At 39.4% G+C, this 22163-nt stretch overlaps 1 protein-coding gene across 1 annotated transcript in view; it reads left to right on the forward strand.

The window, feature by feature from the left end:
- CRYBG3 (crystallin beta-gamma domain containing 3) overlaps positions 1–22163 on the forward strand; it is a 99376-nt gene that overhangs the window by 8400 nt on the left and 68813 nt on the right. The window contains exons 3-4 of the mRNA XM_071816632.1: positions 7531–7609; positions 19615–20051. Coding sequence (XP_071672733.1) covers positions 7531–7609; positions 19615–20051 — 516 coding nt within the window. The remainder of the gene's footprint in view (positions 1–7530; positions 7610–19614; positions 20052–22163) is intronic.

The raw sequence follows: 22163 nt of genomic DNA on the forward strand, positions 1-22163 counted from the left end.
CATTTTCATTTAACAGATGTTTAGCGTACCCTTGCTCATGTCATTCAACATACATGCCAAAAGTTTGACTCTTTAGAAATTGTCTGACTTGTCTTTGTGGATCAGGTTCTGATAGTTCTCCTGACCGTGCAGTGCATGAATGGCTTCACAAATGTGACATTAAAGTGTTGGTATTTTACTTTTAAGTATGTTGTATTCAGTCAGACTAAAGGGGAAGGATTGAAAAGTTGATTTACCAAGGTTCCTGAGAAGTTAATAAATGTGATGTTGATCCTAGCATCAGTGGAGCATGGGAAAGTTAAGCTCAGTTTTGTTTATGAGATTACAGCTTCAGTTGACAAACTGCTGAAATAGTTCCTTAGACTCTTTTAAGGCATCTGACTTGGTGCTGGTGCTCCAATTAAAATACTTTCAAATGTAACGACAGTGGACTAAGAATCGACATATGGAGGGATGTAAAAAGACCAGATGTGCAAGATAATTTTCTACTTGATGTACTTGAAGAAAATGGAAAGTATGTATTTTTTAAGTAATTTATTTAATATATTCACTAATAATTTGAAAGAGGACAAACCTGTAGCCTGTGAAGCTTTCAGATAAATAGAGTGAAGAGTATAGGCATCACCATGTAGATGACAACCAAGCTGACCAAGTTGCCATGGTAGACAATCAGCTGAACATGAGCAGCCAAAGCAAAGTGGCGGCTTGGAGAGAAAATATAATTTTTAGATGTATAAATATCAAAGTATGTGTATTCTGTGAATGAACTTTGCTTACTAGAGTACTGAATCTAGTTGTGGTGTCCACGGTTCCTTATGAAAAAGATGCTGAAAAAATAAAAAGGGCTCTGAGAAGAGCTTTAGAACAATTTGATGTCTGGGAAACCTCCCTCACAGGATAAAATTAAGTAGCTCAATAGTGTTTAGTTTGTCTTGGAGAAGGTTTTGAAATGACAGGGTTACAGCTTGAAGAATGACTCTGCCTCAAGTTATATAACTGCAAGGGAAATGAGAGTTAAGTGTTTCGTGTCATAGAAGACCTGTGACTTGAAGAGGATATTTGAACCCAAGGCCTTTGTAATCTGTCCCACATAGAGGAAGGTTGATCCTGTATCTGAGAGATGAGGCTTGACAAATCAGACTAGTAAACCTAATTTGAAGTAATGAATTTAATAGCAGTTACATAGAAAAGTTTTATTTATAAATGTGGTAGATTTTCCATTGCTTGGTGGTTTTTAATCAAAACTCCTGTCTTTTGGTCAGGTATTAAAGGCTTGACACAGGTCTCCTTTGTGGAAATTCCATAATCTAGATGATGGAGAAGGCCAGCTTCAGTAGTCATGAGGGTCTGTAGGGCAACTGGTATATATAGAAAGAATCTTACTCAAAAGGTCTGAATTTTTAGCAGTCATCTTTTTAATTACCACTTGGAAACTGGAATAGAGAAGAAGCCAATACTAGCTAGCCTGTGGCTCTTTGTAGGTGTATGATGAAAACTTCCTAACTACTGCTGGTCTGTGGATGTGGTTTGAGAATACCTGTAATGTGCTGAAACTTCATGGAGATTTTGGTCTTGCACATATGTATTTGATAGTATTATTAGACTCATGGTTTTCTGTTCATTCACATTCTTCAGGGAGACTCTCACACAGATGGATTTTAAAGTACTTGGGGGTACTGGTGGATGAAAGATTGGACATGAGCTGGCAATGTGCGATCACAGCCCAGGCCAATTGTATCTTGGGCAGCATCAAAAGTAGTGTGGCCAGCAGGTCAAGGGATGTGATTCTTCCCCTCTGTTCTGGTGAGACCCCACCTGGAATCCTGTGTCCACTTCTGGAGCCTCAGTACAGGAAAGACATGGGCCTGTTGGAGAGAGGGGCCAGAGGAGGCCACAAACATCATCAGAGGGCTGGAACAGCTCTGCTGTGAGGACAGACAGAGTTGGGGTTGTTGAGCCTGGAGAAGAGAGGGCTCTGGGGAGATCCTGTTGTGGCCTTTCAGTGCTTAAAAGGCACCTATAAGAAAGATGGGGACAGACTTTTTAACAGGGTCTGCTGTGACAGAACAAGGGGTAATGGTTTTAAGTTAAAGGAGGAGAGATTTCAGGCTGGACATGAGGAAGAAATGTTTTACGATGAGGGCGGTGTAACACTGGCCCAGGTTGCCCAGAGAGGTGGTAGATGGCCCATCCCTGCAGACATTCCAGGCCAGGCTAGACGGGGCTCTGAGCAACCTGATCTAGTTGAAGATGTCCCTGCTCATTGCAGGGGGTTGGACTAGATGACCTTTGAAGGTCCTTTCCAACCCAAAGTATTCTATGGAAAATCATCACATTAAATAGCTAAATGGTTTCTGAGTTAATCTGAAGAGAAGTTAAAAACAATAATGCTAGCCTAATGCAGTAGCAAAGAGGGTTTGAGTATCTAGGGAGTCATCTGTCCATGAAGAGGGAGAAAGAGAGATGGCATCTGAACCGCGTGAGAAGTAAAATGCTGGAGCTGCTGCACTGGAAGAGACTTTACCACTAAGCAGAGGGAGAAAGAGGCAGGGTAGATATCCAGAAGTGCTCTCTGAGTTGAGTTTTAGCCAGCTGTCCCTGTTTCCGTAAGAGAATGGCCATTAATTCCTGCCTTCCCAAACAGTAATTAGCAGCCTGTACCTTCTCCTTGTAAAAGGAACCTAAAATGTCATAGTGGTTACTTTCAATTTGGTGAGCTCTGCATCTGGTCAGTCTCATCAAAACTTGCGTGTTTGTGCTCTATTGCTTTTGCACACTGCTGTGGCGTTTTATTTTTCTTATCTGACACAACACATTCACGGCCTGATGTGTGCATAAGATGGGTGGGGTTGATTAATAAAGGAAGAAGGGGATGGGCTTTTAATTTGCAAGTTCCGAGGGATTGTTATGAAGAATGAGGCTGGAGGAAGCAGACTTCTCACACCATATGGAGATGCCATGAGGGCCTTTTGAAAATGTGATTGATTGTAATTGTTATGGTTTTAGAGGCAGTTGGAAAATTATCTCTCAAACCATGTACTTAAATTTGTTCCATTAAATTGATATTTTTCATGACTGTAACACCTCCTAACCTGAGTTTGAGTACTTCTGCTTATATATGTCTACTTTTTGAGCAGCAGTGCAGAATATGAATGTTTGTCTCCCATGTAAGAATCTCTAGCCTCTTCTGCGTAAGTGTAATGATTAAAAACTTGGATCACAAATATGCCTCTGATTCAGACACCACCTGTCCAAGTTATTACAGAAAGGTCGAAACAGATTTTCAGCAGCAGAGGAGCAGAAAGTGTTGGAAAATCACACAAATAAAGGTTTATGCAGAAGATACAGAATGGGATCTTTTGTAACTTCAGTTTAATTTTGAGTATTTAAAGAATAGGAGTGATGCTAATCAGGTTAGACATCCTGGCAAGACCGTAGGGAACAGCAGCAAGACAGTCGAGGAGAAGAGATCCCTCTGCCTTCGCTGAAGATTAACCCAACCACATTGGATATACTCATACGCAAGAGAAAGGGGAATGTCTGGCAGAAACAGCAGGAAGGCAGTAGAGTATATATTTTGAAAGTGGTTGAGAGGCTTAGTTTCTACTCTTAATTTTGACAATGTCATTATTACTCAGAGCATTATTTAATATTTCCACGCCTTTTTTTTTTTAATTCTATAAAATGAAAGTAAAATCTGTGTAAATATGGAAATGAGTGGTTGTGACAATTTGTAAATGACTACCTGCATAGTTAACTTCATGGAAGCAAACTGACAAAGCAGAGGTGTTTTCTGTATTCCTGGGATCATGCTTTTCTCTCTCACTACTTAAAAGCAAGTACAAAGTAGATTCAAAACCTGGAGTAGCAGAGTCCTATTGCTGGGTGTATGTAAAACAATAGTTTGTGAACTGTATAATTGAAGACTTGGGAGGTTCATCTTCCTAATCTAGCAAGGGCAAATGCTGAAATGCTCTCTGAAAGCTGGCTGATCCAGCAAAACCATGTGGGTGGTTAAGCACAAGCCAAACTCTAGATGTGCTGGACTGGAGATGGAATGCTTGGTACCTGCCATGGCAAAGCACTCAAAAAATGCACCACTCCAGAAAAGCTCAAGGCAAGAATGAAGCTGAGTGGAGCCAAACTTTAATAACACAGATATAAACAAAAGTGGGGGGTGACAATCCCTAGTTCATGAAGAACCTGTGTAATATTACTAGTCTGTTTTCAGTTCTTGGTAAAGGTGTAAGAATTAGGTGGTGTAATATCATGTAGCCACCAAGGCAACATTTATAACAATTTTTAATTGCAGACTTTGTCCTGGAGAGAGAGAAAAAAAAAAAACAACCAAACAAAAAAGCAATAAAAAACCCCCACAAAAACAAAACACCACCAAAAAAGCTCTTAGAATACAGGTTGTAAAACATCTAGACACTAACAATAGGATTGCATAAGCATACTGGGGGGAAAAAAAAGAATGGGTAGGTTTTAGCATAAATGCTGAATGTCTTATGTTTTCCCTAAGAATCAATGTTAATTGTGAATGCTATAGCTTAATAATTGTGTTCACTGCATCTCTGAGTATAGACCCCTATGGACAACATGGGCTTATGTTGCAACATAAGAATGTATGGTGTGATTACTTCGCTTCACCTTGGTTTTGTTCATTTGTTTGTTTTTAACAGGGAGTGTAAGGTGGTTTGTGGGCCTATGAACTTTACTATTTTGTTTTTATCTTCAGAGAATTTGTGCAGAAAACACTGTGTAATGTTCCAAAATGTGTCATTAGTGACTGTTACATGATGGATGCAATGATGAGAGGGAGGAAAGTCCTAAAGATTTTAGGGGGGTTGACAGTGAGAAGTGATAAGCTGCATCAAGCCCAGTGAGCCTGTTCTCCAGTCCCAAGTACCACCTGTGGCACCAGCTACTGCATCTGTGGTGTTTAGGCTGTAGAAGTTAATCTTGACTCTCTGGGAAAAACAAAACAATTTCATCCTAAGCAAGCCAAGAAGCCCGTTTTCAGCAAAGCGAGCTTTTTCACTGTAAATGTCATTCAGTTAGCATGAGTCATTTGGTTCCAAAGATACATTTGGAATGGGGCCCCTTCCCTTGTGCTGATTACATGTCATGGCACTCTAGATGGAATCATGGTCTGAGTTTTTCCTGGTGGAAACTTCTGATCCCTTCCTGGATTTTATCCAAGACAGTTGCCCTACTGAGAGCCCTGCTTGACTGAGTTAAGGCTAGGAAGAGATAGCTGAGGTTGAGGAGGAAGGTATGGAGATTTGTAAAGCTAGTCCTACTGAGAAAGTCAGCTTGTTGAGAAGCTACGCCCTAAAGCAAAAAGGTTCAAGAATGTAGAAATGCTAGAATGTAAACCATGAAAGGATATAGAGTGGCTTCCAGGTTTAGGTTAATTTTATACTGGAAAGTAAAGTTTTGATACTTTTTTTTTTTTTTTAAACTTATTATTTTTAAGATGCTTATCTGCTAAACTGCATTCTTTCAGTTTTGGTATGTACACTAGGGAATTTCATAGCAATCTGTCCAAGCCTGGCTAGCTAAAAGAATATACAGGCATGTATTTCAAATACAAACAAGAAGCATGAAAGTGAAAAAAGGTTTTGGGAAAAAACAAGATGTGAAGGGAAGAATATGGGCAAAACAAAGTGATAAAAGAATAGGATGCTGGTGATACTGAATGAAAGCAAGGATCTCATTTGTGGTCTGCAGACCAGTTCCATAAAGATACTTGAAGCCAAGAAGAACGTTTGGTGGAGATCAACCTGCTCGTGTCAAGTGTATCAGCATCAGGAAAAGCTATGCAGATCTGATAAGGGTATTTATTTAATAGTAATTAAAAACAAACAAACAAAAATCAAAAAAACCCAAACCAAACAACCTAGGAGGGAGAAAATAGGTTACATAGTGTGCCAGGTTGCCCAGAAGCGATTGTGGCATCTCCTTCATGAAGAACATTAACAGCAGAATAAATTAATAGGATAGAATATTAATTCATCTGCTCTGTCTTATAGGGAAGCAAGGAACAGCCAAGACTTTGTCTGATGCTATCCCTGAAAAAGTATCTTTGTGTTTATGGATGAATTATGAAAGACAACCTGAGGTGATCTGAAAGTACATGGTTTTCAACTAGAAGAGGATCTATAAGAGAGAGGAAGGAGCTTTTCTTTTGATGCATCTAAAAAGACCTGAAAAATCTTGAAAAACTTAATTGCAGAAGAGTTCTGTTCTACTTTTTGTCGGGGAATGTTGTCTCTGAGCAGCTGAAAGGGGAACTTAACATTTAATCACACTGGCTTTTGTATTTTGTTTATATATCAACATATATTTAACTCAGATACCTAATCCACAATAGGAAGAAAACCTTTCTTTTCAGAAGTCTTACTGAGTAGTGGTAGGAGAACCAGTTTGTCTAAATGCTTTCTCTAAATCCTGGCAGAATTTAACCAAAATGAAAATAATTATTTCTTTATTTTTATTAAGCAGCATTCATCTCTTCATACAAATTCAGAAATAAGGGCTTGTGCATTTGTCAGTAGCAAAGCTAAATTTCTAAAATTGATGAGACAGGGTTTTTAAAGTTATTATCTCTTCATTGCAATACTGAGCGTGTCTCACATGATATATTGGTACGAAGTTATTTTTCTTCAGCTTATGATATGCAATGCTGGGAGTGATGTCTGTCATTAACATCATCTAATGTTTCCCTTGATATGTTTTTGCTTTTAATTTGCATGTAGCATAAAAGTTTTGATTAAAATGTCTGCCGGATTCTACTTAAGGATCACTTAAGAATCAGGAGCAGGAGGTGGGTGGGGAATGATGCCCTTAATTCCAAAGGTAGACTCTTAAGAAAATTTTGGCCAAGGTAAATTGGCAATAAGGACATACATGACTCTGGACTTCTGACTTTCGAAACGGAGCAGTGGGTGTTGCCTTGGTAATAACAACATGCCTGTTGTCTCCCTTCTAAAATTTCTTCTGAATTTGCCTGCAAACCCTCATTAGGTATGTTCAGTGAAGATGTGTTAAATGTAGTAGCTACAACTGGTGATGATTCCATCTGCCCTGAGTAGGCTCAACTCAATCACCATCCTCAGTAGAAGGACTGGGGGTACCTCATAGGTACACTATGGCAATGAATGCTGCTGTACAGATGATTGATAAACTATAGTATCATTTTTCCAGCAGAAAATAGCACATATGCACAGAAAGCTTGGCATTTTTTCAGCTGGACATGCTGGAACATTGTGTGCCATTTCTGAAGGCTTGATTTTGAAAACCTCTGTATGAGATGAAACATGCATTATGCTTCCATCTTCAGCTTTTTTTGGCATGGCTTTTTCAGTTGCAATATGTCCAGAATATGTGCTATGGCTTGGAAAATGTTTTCTTCTGTCCTTTCGAGTTAATGCTCTCTTGTGTTGGATTTGAATGATAACGTGTTGGCTCTCAGACTTGAATAATGCAGGCCCTCAGTGTTAAACAAACATGTTTGTTTTTCAGTTCTGAAAACAAAGGAAATGAAGCCATAAACATAAAGAGCAACCAAAAGGAAAGCACAACTCTACCTGCATTTTCGAAGGTATGATTTTTTATTTACTAATATTTAGTTGAGCTAAAGCCTGTCACCTTTGCTTGTGACTACTTGCTAGTGTTCTGATGTTGGAGATATTCCTGCGCTGTGATTTAGCACCTGGTTGCCATATTCTGGGTGAGGGTCTGTTATGCCAGGTGGTTTCAGACATTCCTCTAAAGCACTATTTCTGTATAACTTACGAATACCTAAGCAGCAAACGTTTGCCACTGGTAGCAAGCCAAAGCACTGTTAAGTCTTTTCTGCTGACATTTGTATCTGTGTTGGCTGTTCTTTACCAGTGTTATCCGTGTTAATCATGCTTGTCTTGTCCTGTCAGCATTTTACTGCAAAAAAAAAGACACGCTTCTCTGTGATCAAGGCTTTCTTCTATGTCACTTGACACAAAGTGGTGGTTGCCTATAAAGTTGTGTTTAGATTTAGTCAAATATCATAAATAATTATGTACAGGACATGACCTGGTGATAACATGTCTTTGCTGCTGCCATATCATGCCCTGCACAGAGCCATTTCAGTGATTCATTCAGTAAGTACTGTTGCTTGGTTTTTTTTGTTCCTTTTCCTAGTACTTTTAGTTTAATGCATATAATATTGTGGCTGCTTCCCTGAAATGGCCATGACTGATCTGCCATGTTTGTTTGGGGGTGCAGTAGGTTTCTTAACACACTGAATCTGAGATTTCTATCCTGTGTCCCATTTATCAAGCACTAACAATGTACAGAGAAGGAACTGGTGGTGGTCTTGTATGGCCTGCAATCTCTGTGTCGTTGCATCTTCAGTATCCAGGGACCATTTGTTTGGGCTTTGCCAAAGTGCAGTTGCCTGTTTCAGTCCAACAGGGTTGTTACCTCCATTCAATTCTGTGTTGAACATAGTTTATCTACATCAAGGTGGGAAACATGCAGTGGTGTTTGTTCAGAAGCCAGCCCTGTCAGTTCTGAGCTCATGGGAAATGCCACTGGATGTCTTCCTGTTACTATAAATCATGACTTTCTGCCTGCATTTCAAGGCATAAAATCAGTAAGGATTCTGATAAATTGGGGGAGATCCTACTATAATGGAATAAATCTTTGTGCATTCTAAAAAATTCTTATTTTTCTATGTTAGACAAGCGAAAAATTCTAAAACAGATTTTTCCTTTCAAAGAAGGTTGTGACTGGGGAAGGGGGATTATTTAGCATATGTGTGTAGGACTTCAAGACCAGGAATTTCTTAAAGGAAGTACGAAGAGGGCCAGTTCTCAAGGAACAAGCAGGATGTGAAGGTGGAGCAAAGGGAGCATGGCAGGTTTAAGTGACTCTTTCTTGCCAAAAATGAAATCTCATTTATTTTCTTATTTAAAAGAGCCCAAACTCGAAATCTTTCCAGCTGAATGTAAATTTGTTGTAGTAAAGTCTTCTGCTCAGAACTTATGTTTCTGTAGTACCATACTAAAAGTTGGTGCCAATATTCATGCTGTAAAGCTTTTATCCTGATATCTGATCTGTTTTCTTTGTCTTGCCATAACTTTTTATTCAACTATGTTGTCTTTGACCTATAAGTTTAAAGTATTACAGTGTACATTACATTAACTTTGAAATAATACCTGTTGTTTGTATAGGCTTTACAAGAAAGGTGTGGTTTTCATATTACTAGAATGTACTTGTTGTTCAACTGCACTGAGGACTTCTTGTCTAACTTACTTCCTTTTTTCTTAAGCTGATCAAAAATCTTTTGATACTCTTGAACAGTTTTGTATGCATAGTAGTGGGTACTTTTAGCACAATAATTTTATATCTTGTATGCACTGGAATTACAACTAGATAATAAAAACAGACTCAGAGAAGGTGCAGAAAGTATTTTCTACTCCTCTCCCCCTGCTTCCCCGCTGTTTTTTGGGAGGGGGGGGAAGAAAATATTTTTCTCTTTTTTCCCCTTATCGCTGGTCCCTCCTATGTAGAGTAGCATTTTGATAACACCATCCTGTCCAATGCCTGACACTGACCAAAATAAGCTGTCTTGTGCGAAGATCACTAGAATGCAGCTGAACAGTTGGAGATAACTGAGACTGTCTCATTTGAAAGGGGTAATGTATGGTATTAAAAGACATTTCAGTTTTATTTGTTGAGTCATCGAGGTTACTATGCGCTAAAAGGAAATACTTTGTTGTTATGGAAAGTATACTTTGTGAGGAATGTCTAAATCTATATACCTACATGGATCAGGCTTGGGCAGGTTTCTGTACATGCCCATGTCTCTGAACTGTGCTGCTACCTAGTCAGTTTGGGTGGGTGGTGAATAAAGTTGAAACCATATTGTCTCTGCCTCTCACCAAATTAATGAACTATCATGTTTCTGATAGACTTACACATAGACTTACGTGCTGTGATTTCGTATATTCATTGGAGGTCTCAGCAGGAGGCCAGAAACAAAATAGCAGGGGAACTGTAAGTCTGATTTAGCAGCAAAGGTCAGACATCTAAATTATAGCTGACTGGGTGAGTGGAGCTGGGAAATGTGCTGAGCTGTGATAGCCGTTTGGCTCTTCTGAGCACTTTAATTACCAGTTCTGTACTTTACCCCTGCTATTTTTTTCCCTCTGATTAAATATTTAGCTCATAGCAGGAGGAAAAGATATTTTAATATTCACCTTATGAAAATATGAAACCTAATCTTTCTGTGTCATGGTGACTTTATCAATTGTCGTTTGATCACTTTTGAGAAAACATTATGGAAATATATTTGGCATGTTTATTAATTCATTGATAGAAAGTACGTCACCACCCACCACTGTTTGTTTACAGATTTTGGGTTGCTTCTGTTTCTTTGAATTAGAGCTGTAAACAGTGCTCTTTCTGAGTAAATGCTTCTTTCAGCAGTGTGATTGTTGAACAGATGGTTGTGTGGATGTAAATAGTTCTTGAACCTTCATGTTTAGTGTTCTGGGTATCTGCATTACATAGTGTCCAGTACATGTTAGTGTATCAACCTCACTTTTAGGGCTACAGGGACTTTGTTTTTAAAAGGAATATTGCAACAGTGCTTCCTGCAGCAGTATGTGTCACATACTTTTGCCTTTTGTAGTGCCCTTGAAACAGAGGTTTACGACTCGGACATAGTTATTAGTTGGATTGTGTGGAGCAGCTACCAAATAAGCTGACGCTGCTACTGTATGAATGTCATATTAGTAGAGTTTTGAAGAAATCACACAACACTCTTGTTGGATGTGCTTGTGGTGTAAACCTAAACAGGCTTCTACCTGTACTACTGTACTGTAGCAGTACCAGTGGTGGTAAGTGCTTGAGTTGATTCCAGTACTAGTGAATGGCTTAGGTCCCAGGTGTACCCGGCCTGAGGTTCTCATCCAAGTGATGGCTTTGCTGTGACAGCATAGGCTGTCAGTTGTCTGCCTATCGTCCCCAGGTATCCTTCCTGTCATGGTATGGGGGAAATAGCACATTCTCCTGTAACTGATTAAGAAGGAATTTTTAAGCATCTCAACCCAGGAATTACTATTTGAGCTCTGTCAGGCAAATGCAAAAGTTTGAGAAAGTAGGTACAAATACAATACGCCAAACATATAATTTAGACGTAAGTATTTTAATAGCATTAAATATTTGATAATTTGGCCCATAGGCTCGAGCCTGGGTGCTAGCCACCTGGATTAGCCAGAGGCAGTCTCAACCTTCATAGAAAACACAGGGGCAGAAAGTACTGCAAAGATTATTTAGTCCACTCCTCTGCCCCAAGGTGAGATCTCTGTATCATGTCATACTTGATAGAAGTTTGTCTAACTTGTTCTCAAAGACCTCCAGGGATGGAGATCTCTAAGATCTCTGCAACTTCACCAGACAACTGTTCTACTGATTTTGTAAACCTTATAATTAGAAAGTCTTTTTCTTAATGTCCCATCTAAAACTTCCTTGCTACAAATTAAACTTGTTACTAATTGTCATCTGACAAGTATTCCTGTATACTGTGAACATGGGGAAGAGATCATTCTGTAGCCCCGCTTTCTCACATGAATTTCATTTCAAGGTACCATACTGACGGCTGTATTTAACCAGTAGACATAGTATTAAAATTTGATGTCAAGGACTGCAATTATGTGATAAGATGGAGCCAGATTCTTTTTGGAGTTGCGAAAAATAGGACAAGAGGCAATGGGTGCAGGTTGGAACATGGGAAATTCCATTCATTTATATATATTTTTTTTACTTTTTTTCTTTTATTTTCCCCCTTTACTGTAAGGGTGGTCAGATATTGGAACAGGTTGCTCAAGGAAGCTGCAGAATCTTTATGCTTGGAATTACTCAAAATGCAACTGGATGAAGCCCTGCTCTAACTAGAGCTGCTTTGAGCAGGAGCTTAGACTACGTGACCTCTCCAGCCACATTCTTTTCAGCCTAACTTGTTCTGTAATTCTCTGTCACATCATTTTTCATCCAATGTATGAAATCACATAAGTTATATATATTTAAAAAAAAAAAAAAGTTCCATGAACTTGCTGCAAATATGTAGCTATTCTTATAGGGTGTCCTGCCTGCTTGTGCAATAGCTTCTTCATTGAAAAGATGAAATTCACCTTTGTTTTTTAATTTATTTTGAAATGCCAGGGAATAGTCAAGTAAGAGAGAGGAATAATATTTAATGCTGTAATATTGGGAAAATTTAGAGGAAAGAACAGAAATAAGATAGCCAATTTAATTCTTTTCTCTCTGGCTCCTTACTGGACCTTGCAGAAATAAGGTGATGGTTACATGCTGAGAACTGACTAATCACAGAATGTTTGGGATAGGAAGGGACCTCAAAAGATCATCCAGTCCAATCCCCCTGCCAGAGCAGGAACACCTAGATGAGGCTACACAGGAATCTTTAAACTGAGATCAGAACTTTACAGTAACTTCAGGAGAAAATTCAGGAGGGAAAAATTTTGAAGTAATTCTGCAAATGGTGTAAACAGAATTCTTTAAATTATAAAGTCCGCTTAGTCATTCTAGATACTTCAACGGAGTTTACAATTCCCCATAAAGGTGACTTAGCAGAAACTTTATTTCAAATTGCGTCTCCTTTTTCTCTATCTATTCATTTGAAGTGTTTACTCTTAGCGCCTTAGTTTTTGTTCTGTTGCCAAGGAGGGTGACTCTAGATACTTCCGCAGATTTTAGGTGAACACTAGAGTTTCAGAGAAAGTTTGTTTCATCTTTTCTTTCCTCATTTGACAAATTAAATCTGCGTTAAGGACTCTTGTTGTTTCAAGAATTCAAATGGATAAACAAGTTTTTAAAGTCCCATTGCTGAACTTTGGACAGATGCAGTTGCATTTAAAAATGTTAAATAGTCATTGAATTTAAGTAGGTTTATTTTTTAAAATGCAAACCTGATACAGTTCAACTAGAAGTTCCTTCCTCTTGCTTAACTTTTACTCCTGATTATGAAGATGCTACAATTTCATTAATCTTCTAGCTATTCTTGTCTTTGAGGGTTGTCGTGACCTGATTTGTTTTTCATGTCAAAACAAGCAGAGAAAGGAGGATGCGGAAGGAAAACTTCACAGTATAAAAAAACCCAAAGTATTCAGAGGTTCAAAGCATCATTTATGTGTAGAGATACAGAACTCACCTTTGACTTAAATCCCCTCAAAACCCCAAGGCTGTCTTTGTTTATCTTTGTGAGGTTTTTTATTTTTCTGATTATTTAAAAGGTATTATTTAATTAAGACTTAATAGTTTTTGACAATGGTGTAACTCTTTGCTTCTTCTTCATCACCACTTTGCTGGCATAAAAAGGAAAAACCTATTTCAACTGCAAGTTTCTGAAATCTGTTTTTGTCATTAACACTAGCAACAGTGGACTTCTAGGAATTCTATCAAGGAATATCTGTTGAGTATTTTGCTGTCTTATAGTAATTTTTCCTGAATTTCTCTTCATACTTTTCCAATTTTCTTAAACAAGTCTTGTTCCTAGTCTACGTGTCACTATGTTTGGTTGGTTTCGTTAGGTTTCTGTATGTATTGACTCCTGTTGGTTGAGAATGCTTAACTTCTTTTCCTCACAGTAGCTCGAAAAATAAAAAAACTTATTTCATATGTGGAATTAATGTACCCATTGCAAACAAGTGGGAGATAATGCCAAAGATACTTTTGCCTCCTAGAGAGAGGAAATGTGCTGAAAAACATGCAGTAGTGACTCATTGTGGGGTTGTAGTGGTCTGCCTGCAACTCAGGTTATCTCAGTGTGGATCTTGTTTAGCATACAAAATTTTCCAGACTATCGCTGTTCAGATTAAACGGGATGCTCAGATTTGTTAAATGAAATGCAACCACCTTAGCTATATTGAAAGGTCAAAGCTAAAGCCAGAACATGGTTAATTTTCCAGAATTAGTGGTAGCAATGCTTAAACGTGCTACTTTGTGCACCCAGGACTTTAATCTGAAACTCTTAAACTCCTCCTATATGCTAGCAAACAGAAATTCTGGGTTAAAGTTGTTTCTCAGATGAGTAAATTGAAGTGTTGGGGTTTAATGTTGGGGCTTGTCGAAGGTCCCTGGGGTGATTCAGTGATGATCCTAAAATTCTGCTGGCTGATTGTCTTCTCACAGCCGCAGGTGAGATGGGGTGGTTAGAGGGCACGAGCGTACCCGTATGATCCCCAGAATGTCCTCCATCCGCAGGTCCCAGCACAGTGGGACAGACAGTCGGTGAGAGGTCTCCACGCAGCTGTCTGGAGTTTCTGCTTTGTAATGAGTGTTCGTTCATGGGGAGCGACATCAGAAATGTCTGGCTCTTGTGGCTGGAAGCTAATTCTTTGTTCGCGGAGATCTGTGTTTTAATGCTGTTAATGTTTTCATTTCATTCACTCATTAGGGCAATAAAAGAGATTGTATTCTTGGCAGGCAGTAACCCCTGCTGAATGAGAACCTCTGGCAATTTGAACTTTTGCCACTCAGCTGCTGTGGGACGGCGGGTACCAGGGTGGCTGTTCCCAGCTGGTACGGGAGGCAAGGCAAACCTGGCAGAGCGATCCCTCCTTAGGGGGCTGTTGTGCTGCTGGAGTTGCTCTCTGCGCTGGGGGGGGTCTGTTCACACCGGGAGCAAGCCCTGTGCCTCTGACTGCGTGGGTGCAATTACGCTTTGGGTGTATGTCTGTGTTACAGTCAGGAGTAGATTACAACCTGGAGAATGTACCTAGTCTAACGATGAATAAATTAGCTCCGATAAGAATTGTGCTTGAGAAAAGACATTGTGGGCTTGTCTTCTGAGTCCCAACTGCCATGCTTCTCTGCAGTGGTTGCTCCAGCAAGGTGGGACCGCGCTACCTGAGTGTGCAGTAGACACAGCATCAGTTATAGCTGCAGTCTCTTCAGTCACCTGATTTGAGTCATAACTTTGTTTCACGCTCTGCCAAGCTTCCCCTCTGCACCAGCCTCGCTGCACGTGAGGTCACAGGACCATAGGATAATTCAGGTTGAAGGGACTCTCGGATGTCATCTAGCCAAGCCTCCTGCTGAAAGTAAGCTCAGCTATAAGGTCAAGCCAGGTTACCCAGAGTTTGCCCAGTGAAACTTTGAGTAACAAGCTGCTAGAGGAATTAAAGCTTTATGAAGCAGAGTGGGAAAGGGGAGGCAAGGGAAAGACTGATGACAGTCCATATACAAAAGGAGCAGAAAGACAACATTACAGCAGGAAACCTTTTTTCCTTGCATTAGCAAGGTTCTCAACGGGATCTGGCAGGTGGGTTTTACTCTAAAAACTATTGCTTGCATGGTAAGCATGGCTTGTATCAAGAATAGTGTGGCCAGCAGGATTAGGGGAGTGATTGTCCTCCTGTGACTGGAGACTGGTGAGGCTGCACCTCAAATACTGTGTTCAGTTTTGGGCCCCTCGCTACAAGAAAGACATTGAGGTGCTGGAGAGAGTTCAGAGAAGGACAACAAAGCTGTTGAGGGGTCTGGAGCACAAGTCTAGTGAGGAGCAGCTGAGGGAACTGGGGCTGTTTAGCCTGGAGAAAAGGAGGCCAAGGGGAGACCTTAGCACTCTCTACAACTACCTGAAAGGAGGTTGTATCATGGAGGGTGTTGGTCTCTTCTCCCAGGTAACAAGTGATAGGACGAGGAGAAATGGCCTCAAGTTGTGCCAGGAAAGGTGTAGATTGGATATTAGGAAAAACCTCTTAATGGAAAGGGTTGTCAGGCACTGGAACAGTCTGCCCAGGGAAGTGTTGGAGTCACCATCCCTGGAGGTGATTAGAAGATGCATAGATAAGGTTCTTGGTGATATGGTTTAGTGGTGGACTTGGCAGTGTGAGGTTAACGGTTAGACCTGACGATCTAAAGTTCTCTTCTAATGAAAATGATTCTATGACACTGGAGGAGGACTTTTTTTTTTTTCTTTTTTTAACCAATGATATGAAATGTAACTGATACAAACATCACTGGTATTATTCCAGTGTTGTGAATATCAAACTGCTCAAGCCTAACTGGGGGACAGATGCAACTGCTGTTGTCAATGTCAACTAAAAGCCCTGACTCTTGGAAACTGGTGGGATATACCAGGGAGAGGATTACTTTGTGTATACCCAATGCCTTGCCTTTTTTCCCCTGAGCATTTGCTGGGGGCTTCTGTCAGAGACGAGCTCAGAGAGAGGCATAGGAAATAAGTGAAACTTACAGTGATGTTGCCTGGTGGAATTGCCATCATGCTGCTGTGTTTGTCAGGTGCTTGTGCCTGAAGGCTTCTGCTGTGTTAAAAGCTTACTGGCTTCACAGATCATGTGCTTTCGTCTCAGTAATTTGAATAGGGCGTGATCTTAAAATACAAACTTCAAAATTTGTAGCAGGAACAGGGTTTTTTTGTCAAACGCCTAAACAGTGCCTTGAACTTTGAATAGAGATTTTATTGGGAAATGATAAAACACCAATAGCTTCTGCTGTCTTTCATAGCAAAGTGGAGTAGAAGGGGGAATATGTCTAGTGTAGGGTTGATTATATTGAAAGGAAGAAAGATTTACATAGTTTCTGTGTTGGGACTTAATTACCCACATATATCTTGAAGTAAGCACAGTGTAAATATTCTCCAGGGCTTTTTTAATGTAAGACGCTATTTATGGTTAAAGGTATGGAAGGACCCTTTCATATTAAAACTTCCTGTTCTTTTGATTTACTGAAAGTTAACTAAGGAAAGGAAGATTAAAGAGGAAGGAAAGTCTAAATAGATTTCTGTTTCTGGAAACAGAGACTACAAAACAGCTTTTCGTGCCGGGCATGAATTATGCTTACAAATAAGCAGCACAGTCTTTACAAATGTTATGTCTCAGAGTTGCTAGTGGAAGAATTTCACATGTAGAGATTTAGCCATATTTGAAGTCTCAGTTCCTGAGCACTAGTTCCTGAATACAAATGACTTAAACACACACCAAAACCAAAAAAATGGCCAAACCGAAAATGGAACACCACCACTAAACACACACACAAACAGCAACAAAAAACCCCAACCAAAAAACAACAAACCCCAGGATACTGAACTGTTGACAAGTTTTGAATGTAATATTTTCTTCTCTGGTCTAGTATTGAGCTGTTAACTTTATAGAGATTGTAATAATATAAATGTTTATAGCCCATGATAGTTCTGTCTGCAGAGAAAATAAGATTTGTGTGCACTTCCTGCAGTGAGATGCTCTTTTAAATCTGAGAAATTTGTGTGAATGATGCTAATCACAGAACAAGGGAGAAATGCCCTCCCTCCCTTAAAGTTGAATCAAAAACTGGTATTGAAGAATGCTGAGGTATAAAAGTGAAGAAAGAAACTATGACAGTAGAATTTTGAAGTTGACTATGGTGAATCATTCATGTATTAATATTATCAAATTTGGGGATTTTTTGTTGTCGTTGTTTCTTTTTTGTATTTCCTCGTGCAAAGTACTTGGTTCCTATGAAACTGAGTTAATTGTTCAAGGGATTCATCCCAGGTTTGCATGTTACTTGCATAGTTTGCCTAGTGCTGAAGATCCCAGCCAGCACTGCCGTACATCTCTAAGCTGCAGTGTTGTCATCTTCATTTCCAGGAGTGGATTTGAGTAGAGTTGACCTGTAAAGTATTAGCAAATAGTAAATCCCTGAATACTACAGGGGTGACTACATCCCTTTGTGATGCGTCAGCTATTGATGAGTGTGGCGTGTGGGGACAGGTGGGATTTGTCACAGGCAGGATGAAAAAGGTTAGAGTTTGACTTAGCCCACTTTTGAAAGTTTACTTGAGGTTTAATGTGCTTGTTTGAGTGTCTTGCCTATGTGAAGAAAATAGAGGTTGTATGGATTTCCCAAGGACAAATTAATGCCATTCAGTTTCTATCCTCATATAAACAATTCTGTTTTCAACGCGTATGTCTGATTACTTAATGTTAAGTAACTGCATCTACTTTTTATATGGAAAAGGTGAAAAAATATTGCTTGAAGACCACTGCTCCAGTATCACTAAGTATAACTTGCAAGTTTTTAAGAAATTGCTGTTCTCTGAGGGTTAAACTGTGTTCATTAGAACAGTTTTTTCATCATTAGCATGATCCTCTGTGGACTATTAACAAATAAGCCTACTTGCTTATTTTATATTACTTAAAGCAAATATATCTTCAAGTTGAAATAGGATTAGCAACCTAATGCAAATAGTAGCTTTCTGCTTAGATTGGATGGGTAGATGTTATCAATTTGAATCAAGTACTTTTATCTTAAGATATTATTGACACAACTAAAATCTGCATGTGACTTTTATACATGTTCTCCTTCCCCACTCCTGTTGAGCAGAATAGATTTCATTTAAGAAAAGCTGGGGTAACTTTATTTTGTTTCAGTAAACTGGCTTGAAACAGGGATTGAAATTAGAAGTGTTGTACTGTTTAGATAAAATAGGCAGCAATAGCATATGACACCCACTATGAAGGGTGAGGATGGGAGGGAGGCCCAGGGAAAAGCATTTTTAGATTGTGAAGCTGGAAATGAGGTTACATGTGGTGATTGTAAAGCCTGCCAGTGAAGTTGCATCATCTTTTGGGGCAGGTGGTCTTGGCAGAAGTAGCATAGGCTTGGGCAGCAGTTCTTGGATTGGTAAGAGGAGCTGGCACCAAGGAAGTTCAAGGGCATAAATTGGTAAGGAACAGAGCTTGTCTGGCCCCTGGGGATAGATGCTCAGGTGAGTTGAAGGAAGAAATGAAGAGGTGGTTTACATGAGGTGAATCCCTACCTCAGTACTAATTATTTTCAGTTAGGTGACAGGCAGTTCAGAAGGCCATGGGCGCAGGAGTAGCGGTGTGTAGAACTTCAGCTGTGTGGAAAACTGCAGTTTGAGCGTGGTGAACCTTGGAGCTGTGTGAGACTACAAACAAGTTGGAAAATAGAGCCGTGTAGTTAATTGCCTGTGCAGTTGACGGAAAGCTGGCCAAAGGGTGCAACATGGAGTTGCTGAGGATAGTGGGTAGGGTTAATTTCTGGCATGTGAATTGAGTTTGGTTTATCCAAATCTTGCTCTTGATTCTCCTGGGTTTTTTGCAAGTGCAGGTTACTCTGTTTAAGGCTACTGTATGCTTGCGTTTTGCTATGGTGCTCCTCATGTATTTGCAAGCTGAAAACTGTTCCTCTCACAAGCTCATACAGATCTGTTTGTAAAGCTGTGCTTTTTGGGCAGATTAGAGTCTGAAGTGTGAAAAATTGTTCCTTGCTTCTTCCTCGGGTTTTTTTTCTGCCAGTTGAAGCAATTGTTCCCCATCTGTCCTTCTGTACTTTTCTTCTCCAGCAGCTGCTTTGTGAATCTTCTGACCTATGTAGTCCTTTTGGCTTTTTGTAGAATAGAGACCTTCTTAGTACAAAAAGAAAGCACAGGGCTTTGTTCTTAAAATGAACCTTTAAACAACAGACCTCCCAAAAGGAATACAATGCATGGGAACAAATTCAAATTGAGGAATTGGGGAATGTATGAAAATGACAGGAAACATTTTCCTTATGCGCTTCTTGTATTTATCTTAGGTTTGTCAAAATGAAGAGAAGAACCATTCCACAGAAGAACTTAGCAAGTTTGAAACCCAGGAGGAGCTGAAAAAGGCTAATAGCCTTCCTAGTTTGACTCCTGGAACCAAAGCAGCCGATAAAGACAAGCAACCGCGAGAAGGTTTTTTTCATTTTCTTGGAAGCTTATTTAACATTGCAGCAAAATCTTCTTCGGTAGAATCTAAACCTTCTACCTTCCAAAATGAGCCCAACAGATGTGAAAAGGATTTACAGAACACAAATACCCTTCCAGAGGACATGCAGCCAAAGTGTCCAAAAATTGAAGAACCTATCTGTTCTACAGCTAGAATAAAAGAGGATTCTATAAATAAAGATGGTGCCAACTTAAATAATGTTGGAAAAGATATCTCACAGGATCTGCAAGGAAGCTGGAAACGATCTGCAGATGCGCAAAAGTAAGTTTTATAATTCAGTATTAAATATGTTAATGTTTGTTTGTGTGCACACAGATCTACCTTGCCTAATTTTGCTGTGTGAATAGTGACTGTAATTTCTAAGGATGATTGGAGTGTCTCTGACTCGACACTGTGCGAAACTACCTTGTGCAACTACCTTAAATAAATGAGAAGTTAACTGCAACAAAATACAACTTTAAAGAAGGTTTTCTAGGACTCTCATGGCTATGCATCTAAACATTAAGAAAGGCTAAGGATGTGGCATTTAGAAATATGTTCAGTATTGTTGATCTACTTAAAAAAAAAAGTGTAAAGAGCTTATTTCTGTCCATATTGTAGCTAAATAAAGGTTTGGATGTTTGTCCTTTTTTGTATCTGACTAGTTCAGTGGTTTTACTTCTGCAAGTAAGATTTCCTCATTTTCAAAAGATCTTTCCTGGTTTATTTGACTTGGTGATTTTTGCTTATGCATTTTGTTTACCCTTTGTCTTTAGGGTTTTCCTGTAATTTAAAGAAGGTTATATAAAATACTCGATTAGCTTAAATATGCATCATCCTTAACAGTCGTGTAATATTTCTAAAAAAGAATTCCAAAAAAAATGGTGCCAAGGGCACCAATGAGAGTAGAAAAGCAGGAACATTGGCTGTGGTCCACACCATATGTAACAAAATCTCTCTGATCATGGCATAACCATAGGTAATAGTATTCCAAAACCATTTGTAGCTGTTCTGTTGAATATTTGAGTGTATGTGGGCCAGTACAGCAGAAGTTTGGAGTTAGGTATATATGTATGTGTGTGCTACCTGTCCAGTTTTTGATAGGTATGTAGAATATGAACTTGTCCACAGGCAATGAATCTGTAAGTAATGTTTACTCAGATTTTTAATACTGCCCAGGGTATTTATTTGAAACTTAACCCAAAAGTAATGATGTGGGTAACCAGTAATTCTATCACAATGCTGCTGTGTGTATTATAGAATGGGAGGATGTACTGAGAACAACCACTTTTTTTTACTTTTAAGTTTTAAAACTAATTTGAGTTGTACTCAGTATATTTATCCATGGCATGTGAAGTGTTTTACCTCCCTATAGGAGGTCAGAGATTCCCAAAGTAGTTGCTTAATGAATTTCACTTCCATACTGAGGTGTCTCCAGCACTCTGTTCTTATTTATTATTCAATGGACTAATGATTTGAAGCGTCTGTCCTTCACCTTGATATGATAAATGTAATGGCTGATGAGGATGTGAATAGGAGATGTGATACCTGTTCTTCTGAACTTAAGACTGTATTTCCACTGCCAAAGTACAATAGTGTTTGTAATTAATAATAATAATGGTTGTGTTCTTGTGAGCACTCTGGTCCATGGCGTGGTCGACTGGTTTTTATTACAGATTCTTATTGTGGTAGTACACACCTGACTGACCCTTTTTCCAAAATGATGTGTCTCCACTTCATATAGAAGAAAATTTCTCCTCCCCTTAGTTGTTATCTGGAGAGACCTAGGAGCATTTTGTTACTCAGTCTGTCTCCTGAACTGACTCTGCATTTTTTAAAACCCATTGGACAGGCTGGCTGCATCACTCTCTTGCTGCTTGCTCTTTGCTGTTTCTGTAGTATGCTCTGGAAATGGGCAGGTAAGTCATGTGCCATTGCATAGCTGGGGTCTATGCAGAGATATGAGAAAAGTCACTCCTTGCCTCAAAGAGAGCTTAGTCAAAAACGACAGAGGACATTAGATCTTTTTCACCTCTTGCTCCATTCCATGTAGTTTCTTCCATATTGTCTTTCTTGTTCTCTCCACGCACAGGTAATGATTGTGCTGTTCAGTTTGCAGTGGTAACCTGTCCTCTATGCAGGTTTCTTTCTTACTCTCCTCCCCAGCAAAGTCAGTCATCTTACACTGAGTCTCTCCTGTCTATTCAGACAAACACGAATCTTGGAGAATAAACTGAAGGCCAAATATGCAATGAACTAAACATGGCGATTCGAGCCTGCAATAAATGGATGAGAGGCAGCCATGGTCAGCTCTTACAAAGTTAGTCTTTCTTTTTTTTTTTCCTTCCAGTCCCCCAGCTGATGCAGTTAGAAGCTGATGCACATCTTTCCTTC

Source organism: Patagioenas fasciata, chromosome 1 (genome assembly GCF_037038585.1).
Source record: "Patagioenas fasciata isolate bPatFas1 chromosome 1, bPatFas1.hap1, whole genome shotgun sequence".
NCBI classification, from domain to species: Eukaryota; Metazoa; Chordata; class Aves; order Columbiformes; family Columbidae; genus Patagioenas; species Patagioenas fasciata.